General features: G+C 35.8%; 1 protein-coding gene across 4 annotated transcripts in view; it reads right to left on the bottom strand.

Annotated features, from left to right (window-relative positions):
- Positions 1–12,605, bottom strand: part of CTNNA3 (catenin alpha 3) — a 1,353,918-nt gene that overhangs the window by 264,618 nt on the left and 1,076,695 nt on the right. For all 4 annotated transcript variants that reach the window (XM_031682182.2, XM_072971428.1, XM_072971429.1 and 1 more), the window contains one exon: positions 3,317–3,468. In XM_031682182.2, the coding sequence (XP_031538042.1) occupies positions 3,317–3,468 (152 nt within the window). The remainder of the gene's footprint in view (positions 1–3,316; positions 3,469–12,605) is intronic.

Genomic DNA, 12,605 nt, shown 5'->3' with positions numbered 1-12,605 from the left:
ACAGCATCTCGCTTAGAAATTAAAAAAATAATCTAGACAATAGCTAACATACTCACCAAAATAAATATTAAAGACAGATATAATCGTATTTTTATAAAACTATAAAATATCAGATTCTGTTCTTGTTAGTATTTTACTGTCTCAAGGGCACTAAAGAGCACTCATGAAAATTCAGATATGAGATGAGACTCTAACACTCACAAACATTCTCAAAAGCACGGCCTAGCCCTCCCCAAACCTGCATAATCATAAACGTACTGCCTGAATGCTGACACTCTTCCGAGTCTCTGAATAAAGCATCAAACCTCTGTAGCTCTAAGGTCAGGATATTGGTCAGCATTACATGTGACCTTTTAAAGAGATGATTGTACCAGATCAATTTTATTATCTTCTATGATCAAGGGACGGTCCTCAAAGGAAAAAAAAAACCATAGGTTTTCATTAATTATACCTGAGTGAGACTTCTGTTTCCCTCCTATATTTCGCTTAGAAGTTAAGTACAAACACTTAAGCACCATCCTGCAAGCAATCTCTGTGGGTCTACAGAGGAGCCCCTGGAGGCAGTTTGGGAGACTAGGGGTGCAGGGGCAGAGACCAAGGGCCTCTAGACCATTTAAAGTACAGAAGCTCTGCTTTTATCTATTTTATTGTCCTAAAGTGTGTTTGAAGAAAGAATATCTCTACCTTAAAATTCAAAAGTCAAAAACAAAAGTACTGTTTCAAACCATACATTACCAGTGTGTTCTCAGTTGGCTGGAACATCAGATTCTAAGGCATCTTAAGACTAATGACCTTAACTGGAGCTATGCAGCAGGAATTAGTCACATAAAGGGCCAATATGGTTAACATTTTTGTTAACAATCTAGATGAAGGAACTAAGATTATAATCTCCTATTTCTAATTAATGCTAATTTAAGTATGGTCACCAACCAAACTTAAAAGCAACTTGATGAGTTACATGAAGAATCATTTAGATACACAATGAAGTTGAATAGCATTAGGATTTGGGACCAAGAACAAACACATCAGATCAGAATGGAGAAGGGATATACAGGCAACAATAGAATGAAAAACAAAAACAAAAGGAAGTCATTATCTATCCAATAATCATGGTGTTTAAGAGGAAAAAATTAGGCTAACAGTAATTGGTTGTATGAATAGCAATAACATAAAAATGCATCTTCTTCTTTGACATTGGACAGGCTCTAATTAGAGTGTGCTTTTCGGTAGTCCTCTCTGAAAAGTTTGTTGAAAGGTTTAAAAAGGTCTAGCAAAGAACACAAAATACTAAATTATTCCTATGAGGAAAAGTTAAACTGAGTATTTACCTTGAGAAAGAGATGACTATAGGAACAAATTACAGCCCTCTAAGGCTGCGAATAATTGTAACAGATTGTTTTCCTGCCCTAAAGAGGTCTGCTGGATGTGAGGATATACAGGGATAATGGCCAGATAATTTAATTTGCTATTAAGCAAGCCATTTTCATAATAAGAATATTTTTAAATACTAGAATAGCCAAGAGAGAGAGATTATGAAACTTTTTTCATTCCTAGATGCCTTTGACAGGAACAAAGTGCATTCCCTACACTGGTTCACCTATGCTATTTCATTGGTTTATCTTCTCATATACCCACCCAGGGATACTGGAGATGTAGGGGTTTCACTCTTGTAAAACTATTTCCTGAAGTTCATGTGTCTTGTTCATACTTTCCATGTTTCTCTCATAGTTTCACTTACAAATTATGCTCTTAATTAATCCTAGTCCACCAGCCCACTAGTCCATACAGTGAGGTATAAAAATTTTTTGTTAGAAGAAGAAAATACTTGGCAAAGGTACTCAGCAGCTCAGACATAGTATTAGTACAGTGTCACAGTTCCCAGTCACGTATGAACAAACACTTCTAGGCTGTTCATAAATACATATTCTGAGGTTTCTCCCTTATATGTGTAACTGACCTGCTGGCAGTTTTTCCCAAGCTCTGAAGTGCTAGACTCCACGTCTTGGCTCCTCTAGACTTTCTCTTACAATTTCTTCCATAACTATCCATCTGCCCTGCTGGACTTCTTGACTTTTATTGGCCCTTTTCCTTACACGGTCCCCAAATGACTCCACTTTGATGACCACTCAGTGTAACCAAACTATGACTTTCAGACCTGTCAGACACTACGGATGCTCCACTTGTATCTTGATACAGCACGTCCAGTTCCATCTCACAGTCTTACCAAAAGTTAAATCCAGAGGCTTTCCAATTGAACTCTGCTCATACTTGCACTCACCAGTCCTACTGAATTCTCTTACTACAACAACTGTTACTCTGCCTGCGGGTGGCTGTTTTTGGCCACAAGAGCTTGACTGGCCCAGCAGGAGGGTCTGAGAACACCTCTGAGGAGGGGTAGTCTTTATCAAGGATGAACAACTGAATAAATTGAATTCTGTTCCCCTTAGGTAAGATAATTCTGAGGTACGCTCTATAGTCCTTCCTAGACTTCCCCAGCAGGCTCAAACCCCAGTTGCCTGCAGGGACTCATCTTTACACCTTATTGGTTTTCCTTCCCTCCTTGCCTCACTTTCTGTCTCACTTTTTCCTCAATAGGCTAATAACACAAATACTCGACTCTGCCTCCAGGTGAACCAATCCTAAAAAGCCATCTCCTTTTTTTTCTTTAATAAATTAAAAAGTACTCCACATTAACATATTGAGTAAAAGCATATAATCCTGGTCTATGTATGTGCAGTGTGCCAAAACAAACGACTCATTCACACCCTGGGGAAGATGGTATGTATTTCCCCAAACAGACAACTCCCAGACTGAGACAGTTCAAATGTTCATTGTTCCTGGCAGTTCCCAGTGAGATTTCGTACAGAACAGTCTGATTTTATGATCTAGTATAAGAGAGTTCAGCCAGAGAAATACATGTTTTAAACACATTTTTCTACAGATTTCAGTACAGTGATGAGAAAGAGGCTCTCCTTTTGGTCCAAGAAAAAAAAGCCAATTACTTTGTGTGTGTTTCTTTGGCTCCTGATCATGCTACATGACACTTCAGCGAACCCTGCACACAGAGAATCCCATCATTTCTGCACATGCGGCAGTTGAATATGCTCACTTGCATAAGTTATAACCATATACATAAGTAAAAGCGTTGTATGTGACAGTAGATCTGACTTTGGGGATACATATGAACTTCTAAAGTTCTAATGGATTTCAGCATTGACATTATGGCTTAGAAATAAAACACTTCTTGCAATCATTCCAGGCATTCCAGATGGTGAAGAGTGTTAAAATAATTCAATGGAAGGTAAAGCAAACTTACCCGAATCATCATGACTGAACATCTGATATCATGAATTGTATCATAGATCTTCTTGGAGATGTCCACAAATTGATTATCATCAAACACATCCAAAGAGCTTTTACTTAAGGCTTCCAAGGCGACATTCACTTGTGTTACAAATTCAGGAATTGCTGTTAAAATGAGTAAGAAAGAGAAGATTGTCCTATTTGTATTTTCAGATTTCTGGAGTTCCCAGGAAACAGAGACTCTTATTTTAAAACAGATATTTGATTAATAACATTTTGATCATTTTTTAAAATACAGACAGACAAAACATTTTGGCATGATAATCTGGAATCTCTGAAATGTAAAGGAAACCAAAGATAATAAAGGCATGTTTATAAAAATGTTATAAAAGATTATTTCTTTTTTTCTGGTATTTTGTTTTCAGCACATCTAGAACTATATAATCCTTTTTCATCTTATCCAAGGTAAGATAAAAAAATTACAAAAAAGAATTAGTATGAATAACAGTTGAAATTATAAACATAAGATGTTTAAAGGAATAAAAAGCATTAGAGTTACTAAATAGAAGCAAATTAAAGGTTCTAATTCTAATACTTTAAACTTTATTTTAATAAAATATTTTCCCTATCATCAAAAAGATTAATACAAAGAAACTGGGGATCTTTTATTCAAAATGTCTAGATATAAAATGACACAACTTTGAGTGTAGGTATAAATCAATCAGTAAAGCCAATCCATAGAATGTCCTTTTTTAATTAAGATTTCTAAATAGTTTCAGTTAAAAACATTTCTCCAACTTTATTTTTAAGGTTAATGGTAATAACATTCATTAACTCTTCACTAGAGTCAAGGCACTTTCCTAAGTGTCTACTGTGGTTTAAATCTTGAAACAACCCCCATGTTAACCTGGGATTAATACTTAGTTGAAAAACTAAGACAGAGAAATCAAGAATTTTTCACAGGGTTGTTCTGCTAATATATGACAAAACAGACATTTGAACTCAGACTGTCAAAAGGCAGAGTTAACACTTTAAACTGCTATACCATATCATCTTGAGAAAGATTCTGCCCCATGTGAAGATGCAGAATAAAAACAGATTAACTGAGCAATGATTCTAAATCTGGAAGATATAAGCACTTTATCTGATACAGAAATACTAATAACTTTTTTCCATACATCTAAATCTCTATTTGCATGTAGGGCATACCATGTCTTGCGATCCTACCTGCTATGATCTTAATATGGGAAAATGTTGGTCATATACATGCGTACTCAAATTTTATCTAGCCCCTTCTTTCCTCCACCTACTAAAATGTATCATTTTACCCTACTTCTTAATACTATACCCACCAGGATTATTCACTGTGCTTTTCTTCTCTGTCCGTTCTGTTGGACATATTGTCCAATAAAAAGTGGTACTTGGCCACATATGGCTATTAAATATTCATTAAAATAAAATTAATTTTAAAATTTGGTTCCTCAATTACATTTACCACATTACAAGTGTTCAACAGACATATATGGCTACTGAATTCTGTTTTGAGAGTGGAGATACAGTACATTTCTATCATCACAGAAACTTCTATTAGATACTACTACTGTATAGTGAGATTTCAATCAAATCACTGTCTCACTTTCAGGGAATGGAGTAACAAAGCAAAGGAAAAAGCTAACTCATACCACTTTGCCAAGGAGAAATAGTCCTAGATCACAATTCCCTCTAATACGATGTGGCTCCCAAAGTGTATCTCTTATCTAGATCTTTTCCCTGAATTCCAGAACTACATATCCCACTGTCCACAGCAAAATTCTCTCTGGATCTTTCATCACACCTCAAATCCATCCTCTCTAAACCTAAACACATTCTTTTCTATCTGAAAAGCCTAATTTTCTGTGACGATGTTCTCTCTCAGTGCCCAGTCATCCATGAAAAAAAAACCCACGTGTCTTCACTGACTTCCAAATGTCTGCTATGTGTCATCTCCTCTAAATATATTGCAAATCCATTGCCAATGCTGGTCCCACTGCCTCTAGCCATGATAATCTCCTGCTTGAATGCTCACCATAGTCCTCCTGCCTAAGGTCTTCCCATCCTTCAGACTCATCTTCAGTATAACCTTATTGCAAAGCCTACTCTTAGCATTAAGAGTAAACCTGTTAGTATTAAGTACAACAGCGTCTGTCACAAAATTGATTCTCAGTAAGTTGTTTAATTAATGAGTCATGTCACTACACTGTTCAAAAATGTCCATTGGTTCCTTGAAAGTTCTTCCTGTTTGTATTCCAAGTGTCTAGCCTGGCACATAGTACATAAGTAAGTGAATAAATTAAGTAATTGAACGAGTTAATGAATAAATGATTGAATAAATATAATAAATAAAAGCCAGACAGAAATGTAGGTACAATGCAATATGTTCGCCCTGCATTTCAATAGAATTTAGGTCTTGTTGATACTTGGAAAGCTTCAAAAATACATTTATGTGGGCTTGTAAGAACATTCAACTTATTTAATTAGTTAATCTTTACTTTTCAGTGTTGAGAGAAGAGGGAACTCTTAAGAAAATGAGTCCATCTGTCTCTCATTCCCTTCGGGTTCTTGGAGTGAACAGCAAACTCTCCACCAAAACTACTCTGAACATGACAAAATGGCTCCTTGTCACTTTGACATCCTCCATTAACCCTGAAGACATAGCTAAACAGGAAGAGATGAGAACTCACAAACTGTGGTGGTCTATCATGACAAGACTATACATGTAATCTTCCCCGTAAAAAATGTTTTTTCTCATCTACCAACCAAGTCTGCCATACAATAATAATTTAATTCTATCAACATCTTCAGTCTGTTACTACTGTCTCTATAATACGAAACTGCTTCCATCCCATCTATGTAGATATTGGTCAAAAAAAGGGGAAAAGTAAAAAATCACATAAAGGTCTAGTTTTCACTGCCACGTGAGATAATGTGAGAAAGATTTAATGTATTTTAAGGAAAACACAACATAGCCTTTTCATTACTGCAACATGATTTCAACTCCTCTGCGGCCTGTTACTAATAAACTAATATTAGCGCCAATTAAAATAAAATCTTTGAGAAGCAAATGTTTAATTTCTAAAGTACAGATGGAAACAACTACTTTTTTCACTCTAACAGCATAAATGAACTACTCAAAGATGATATGTAATAGATTTCTCATTTCATTAGCTTAAACATCAGCTGTGGGTGTGATTTATTCATACTATGGACATATGGTTGCTTGGATCAGAGTAGGAGTGAATTTTTTAATGTTTTCAAGAAAATACAAAGTGAGTATAATTAAGCAGCCAGTTAAAGGTAATTTAGAAGGAAAAACAAATTGACAAACCTGTCTCGAATCTATAATCTACCTAAGTTTCAAGAAGACCCCGTTTACACATAATATACCACCCTGTTACACAGTCATTGATCAAGAAAGGGGATACCTTAAACAAATTCACTCTAATCAATTGAAATGCCAGGTAGAATAAACTGTTCTGAACTTTGGAGCTTAGATTTATTAAACAGGAGTGGCCTATGGGTCAATACCTTGTCAGTTTCAAACTTACAAGTATCTTGTCTATTTTAGACAGGCAAATTCTAAGCCAGTCCTGAATTCAACAGAGGTGGGTACTTCCTCTACCAACTTTATTCAGCATATACAGAGTAATAATATTCACTGAGTACTTACTCATCTTGGCACGGTGCTAAGCATTTTATATGCATTGTCTCATTTAATCCTCCCAGTAGCCCTGTGAGGCAAAAACCATTACTACCCTGTTACTGATGAGGAAACTGAGGTCAAACAGCTGGTAAGAGGCAGGCCACTGAGATTCCAGAGCCTGCTCTCTCAGCCCCAAAGCCACACTGCCTTCTTCTGATAAGTAAATATCCTTGGGACTTCTTAATTTCAGCACTCCTGGGGAAATTAATGTTAATTTTCTGGCAACAGAGCCAACTTCTCCTAGGCATTGAGTCTCTCTCCAGTAGTAACTCAATAATATTTTATCCTCTCTTAATTCTTAGTAGGTGACAGTACATAATTATCAAATTAAGTAGATCAGAAAAAAATTCAGACTCATTACAGGTAAAATCTAAAATGATGTCACCAAATTATGTTTTCTATCATGAATAAAATATAGATAAATGTATTTCAAATTGTATTATTATCTTTGAAAATTACCAATATTAGAGGAATTTGGCTTTGAAAATTCACATTACACTGTCATCACTTTTTTTACATTATGCTAAGTAAGTGGGAAGAAATTAGTTACAGCAGAAAGTGCAATTAAGCTTATCCATGACTTCTATAAATGCCTCATGCCTTTCATTTTTTTTAACATTTTTTATTGATTTATAATCATTTTACAATGTTGTGAAAAATTCCAGTGTTCAGCACAATTTTTCAGTCATTCATGGACATATACACACTCATTGTCACTTTTTTCCTCTGATTTATCATAACATTTTGTGTATATTTCCCTGTGCTATACAGTGTAATCTTGTTTATCTATTCTACAATTTTGAAATCCCAGTCTATCCCTTCCCACCCTCCACCCCCCTGGTTACCACAAGTCTGTATTCTCTGTCCGTGAGTCTATTTCTGTCCTGTCCTTTCATTTTTCAAGTTTATTGAACAAATATTGATTATCAAACTTTTTAATATTTCAGAAGCCAATATTATGTGTCAAGAATGTACTTGGTCCCTCACAGATCAGATTATATATCATAAAATTCAATAACTAGTAAGAATTTTGCTATTTTTCAAACGTAAGAATCAAGGATCAGACTGAGTGCTTTATCATACAGTTCATATCATACAGTTAACAAGAGTAGTACTTCTGACCTCACTATTCTACTCTATACCTACATTTCAAACATCTGGAGTAGCTCCAAAAACAAACAAATAAACAAACAAACAAAAAATAACAGAGAGAAAAGACTTTGTCATGGCTTCATGATACTGATAACTTTTTTCCTTTTGGTAGAGTTCTATTTCCTACTTATGAAACTCTAGACCACTTAATCAGTCTGAGTGCCAGCTTTGGGTATGTCCAGTGACTTAAAGACTTAGCTCTTTTCCCTGGGACTTTAATTTTAAAAATCTTGATGATTCTATTCATTGGTTTAATCATATATTAGTCATTTACTAATTTCTATTAAGATTCAGCTCTTTCACACTTTCCCTCACATCATTTCCATATTTGTTTACATCACAATAATTGGTTAAATGAATATAACTATTTAAGGACTGAAAGTTGGACTTGGACCAAGTAATGTTCAGAGTCTAGAGTGCTAACCATTACACCATGGAACCTCCCTTCCAAGTAATGCTCTCTGATGACTTTGCTCATTATGTATCACTTTATTTTAATAGAGTTAACAAATTGCCTTTTAAAAGTTTTTTTTTGGTTTTCTGAATTTCTTAGTATGAATTCTAAAATATTTACATTAAATTAAACTATGCAATTTCCTACACTATCAACCTTCTCAAAGTTCATCAATTTAAATTTTTACCAGGTATGATAGCCAACCCTCAGGGGAGCCTCTAATAATCCCAGCCTCCTGATATTCACATCTTAGTTTACACCATCCTTACTTTGTGCCATATCTGTGTGCCCAATAGCATAGAGTGTACGTGATGGTATGTTACTCCAAGGCTATGTTAAAAAAGACTTCAAGAATTCTGTCTTGATCATTCTCTCCTGCCTGTTGCTTGCTCTAGGGAACTTTAGTTGTTACAAAGAGTGTCATAGAGAGGCCAACATGGCAAGGAACTGAGGCTGCTAGCTAATAGCTAGCAAGGATATGAAGCTTTGGACCAGCAGCCATATGAGTGTGATCAGAGGTGGGTCCTCTAGTTTCACTGGAGCCTTCAAAATAGCTGCAGCCTCAGAATGACATCTTGACTGCAATGTCATGGGAGACTGAGGCAGGACCACACAGCGAAACCACTCCTGGATTCCTAAATCTCAGAATATATGAAAAGTAATAAATATTTGCTGTTTTAAACTGCTAAGTTTTAGAGCAATACATTTTACAATGGATAACTTCTACACTAAAAGACTGGAAAGGTCTAAGAGAATATGTTAGTTTTGCCTGTTTTGGTTCATTCCAATGGAATCATGGATCTATTCTTCTGTATCAAGTTTCACTCAACATTAAACTTACATGATCTGATTCACAATGTTATATGTAGGTTTAAATTACTCATTCTATTACTGTATAATATTCCATTGTATAATTATAACACAGTTGATCTATCCAATCTATGGTTAATGGGCATTGGAATAATTAACAGTTTGGGACTATAAGTGATGCTGTGAACATATTGTACATCTTTTGGTATTAGGAATATATATACATATTTTCAGGGAACTTGTATACATATTTTCATGGAATATACCTATCAGTGGAATTTCTGAGTTGCAAAATACACTTTTGTATCACGTTAGTAGACACTGCCAGTTTCTAAAGTGTGTGGAACACATTTTACTCCTATGGACAATGCCTGAGAGTTCTAGTTGGTCTACATCCTCAGCAACACTTGGCATATTCCACTTTTTATATTTTAGTCTATCTGGAGAGTATATTTTTCCCTCTTCTAATATATCGATCGGGTGTGTGTGTATGTGTGAAGTTTCTGCTGGTTAAGCCTCTGGATTACTTTCATTTTTTATCTACTCTTGTTGTTCTTGAGTTATAACAGTAAATTTTTCCTCTTTTAGAATTACCCACCATCCTATCTATTGCACAAGATCATTCTTTAACCTCTACCATCAACAAAAACACACACAGGCAAATAGTGGAAGCAAAACAGAGAAGGAGGTTTGTGGTTTGAATTTTTAGCCAAACACAGATCGGTGTGCAGGGACTATCTTCGACCACAGAAACAGGGAAATGTGAAAAATAAACAGAAACCTCATTTAAAATGGATTTGAGGGGCAAGAAGGGGTGGCTGTCACACTCTACTTCTTGACATCAACTGCAGACCCAACAGGAAAAGACATACCTTTGCATCTCCAAAGAGAAAGAGGTTACCATTTTACTACCCAGCAGGAAAATGGAAGAATTTCTCCTTGCCTGATAACAGCCCAGCCAATGCGACTGTCACAGCTCTGCCAATGAAAAGCCACTATACTTCAAACTCCCAACTTCCTCCAATGGACTCTTTGTTTATAACAGCTCTGCCCAGCCCTTTCCTCTCTATAAAATGATGTTCCTCTCCTTTGTTTTCAGGACCTGCCTGTGGTTTGCCATAGATTCCATGTCCTGAGTTGCAGTTTTCTGCTGTCCCTATATAAATCCATTTTGCTGGTAAAATAACTGGGGTTTTTTTAGGTCAACAGAAATGTCTACAGAAAAGGAATCTTTAAAGATGCTGAGGTACAGATGGAGTGGGAGGGCATCTAGCAGGAGAAACGTTATTTTTCTTTGACCCATGGTGTTGAGATGCTTCTTCACATGTTGCTGATGATTCCTTGGGTGAGAATAAAAAGGGTTGATATCAGCTCCCCAAATGCTAACTCCCTCTGTCCAGCTGTCTACGATTACATGCCTGAGTAGAGCCCTTTCCCTGATCCTGTCTACCTGGTAACTTTCTACCAATTCTTCCCATTTAATTTAGATATCAGCTTTATCTAAAGTTTCACAGAAACTTTCCCTGATAACCACTCCCACCCATGCCTCTAGCTGTGTTAGGTAAACTTGTCTCTTGGACATACTGACACTTCAGACATACATTTGTTAAAGAGCCTATGTTTCCAACTGTATGTTTTTTTCCTATACTTAGCCACTTCCAAAAACTTGAGAGAGCGCTTTTAAAGTCAGAAACTGTCAAGTCACCTTTGTTTCCTCAGAAAAATGGTATATAGTCAGAATTCAAAATCATGTACTCGGACTCAGAACCTGTACCTATTACCACTATGTTCTACTGCTTGGATGCAAGCATAACCACGCTGAGATATGTCCTCAAATGTTAAAGAACGCTGAGGGTGAAGAGACGAACCAAATCTTCAAGAGAGAAAAGGTCATCCATAAAATACTAAAATCAGATGAATATTAGACTTCTCATGAGCAACACCAGATACTGAAGGAACAAATATGAAGCAATGCACACAAATTCTAAGGAGTAATGATTTTAAAATTGAAATTTAATACTCAGCGAACTCATTAACTAAGTGAACAGTGGGATAAAGATTCTTTCAGACATGCAAGTACACAGAATATTTAATTTTCCTGAACTCTTCATTAGAAAGATACTCATCAATAGATTCTTTTTATTTTTAAAATGGAGGCACTGGGGATTGAACCCAGGATCTCACGTATGTACTACCACTGAGTTATATCCACCCCTACTTTGCCTTTGTCAATAGATTCTTAAAACAAAGGTGAATCAAAAGAGCAAGGCATAGTGCTGAGGAAACAGTGGAATCAGAAAAGCACTGTAAGACATAACCTGGGGTTATTTTAACGTGCTGTAGCATTGAAACTATAAGTAAACGTGTAGATGTTTTGGGGAGTCAGGGGTCTCATTATGGAATAAGAGAGGTACTACTATAGAATGTGATAAGACAAAGAACCCAATGGGATGGGATCGCATTGGAGATGTCAGCATGAACTCATGATTTCATATAGAGCAATATACTACCTTCTGTGTAAGAATGATGGGGAAGTAAGAAAGCACATCTTAATTTGTTTATTTTCATATGTTTAATAAAAAGACTCACATTAAAGATAAAGGAGTAGGGAAACTTGCTATTTACAAGGGATGCTAAGAATAGGGTAGAAGGAATATGAGAAGAGGGAACATATTTTGTATAGTATATTTTTAACTTTTGTAAGCATGTTAGGATTATATAATTTCAAAAATATAAAACTGACACTGAGGATATGGGCAGGGGAAGGAGACCTAAAACTAAATGTAATAGCAGCAAATGAACAAATGAATTTGTTTTGAATTTTCAAGGTGTGTACTATTGAGTTGCTTATACTTTACTACTTTCTAAAGCTGTGCTCTCCAATACACTAGCCTCTAGAAATGTCCTACTATTTAAGTAAATTTACATTAAATTAATACAAATTAAATACCATTAAAAATTCACTTCCTCAATCACTCCAGCCCACCATGTGTGCCTACCATTTTAGACAGTGTAGATATAGCTTAGTTCTATCACTGCAAAATGTTCTGTTGGACAGCACTGTTCCAAATACTTGCAATTAACTGTTTGCTGAGCACCTGTCCTCTGTGGGACACTGGTATAGTTGCTGTAAGAGGAATATGAGTA

The sequence above is a fragment of the Vicugna pacos genome, chromosome 11 (genome assembly GCF_048564905.1).
Source record: "Vicugna pacos chromosome 11, VicPac4, whole genome shotgun sequence".
In the NCBI taxonomy this organism is placed as follows: Eukaryota; Metazoa; Chordata; class Mammalia; order Artiodactyla; family Camelidae; genus Vicugna; species Vicugna pacos.
This window is presented reverse-complemented; position numbering and strand designations above follow the sequence as displayed.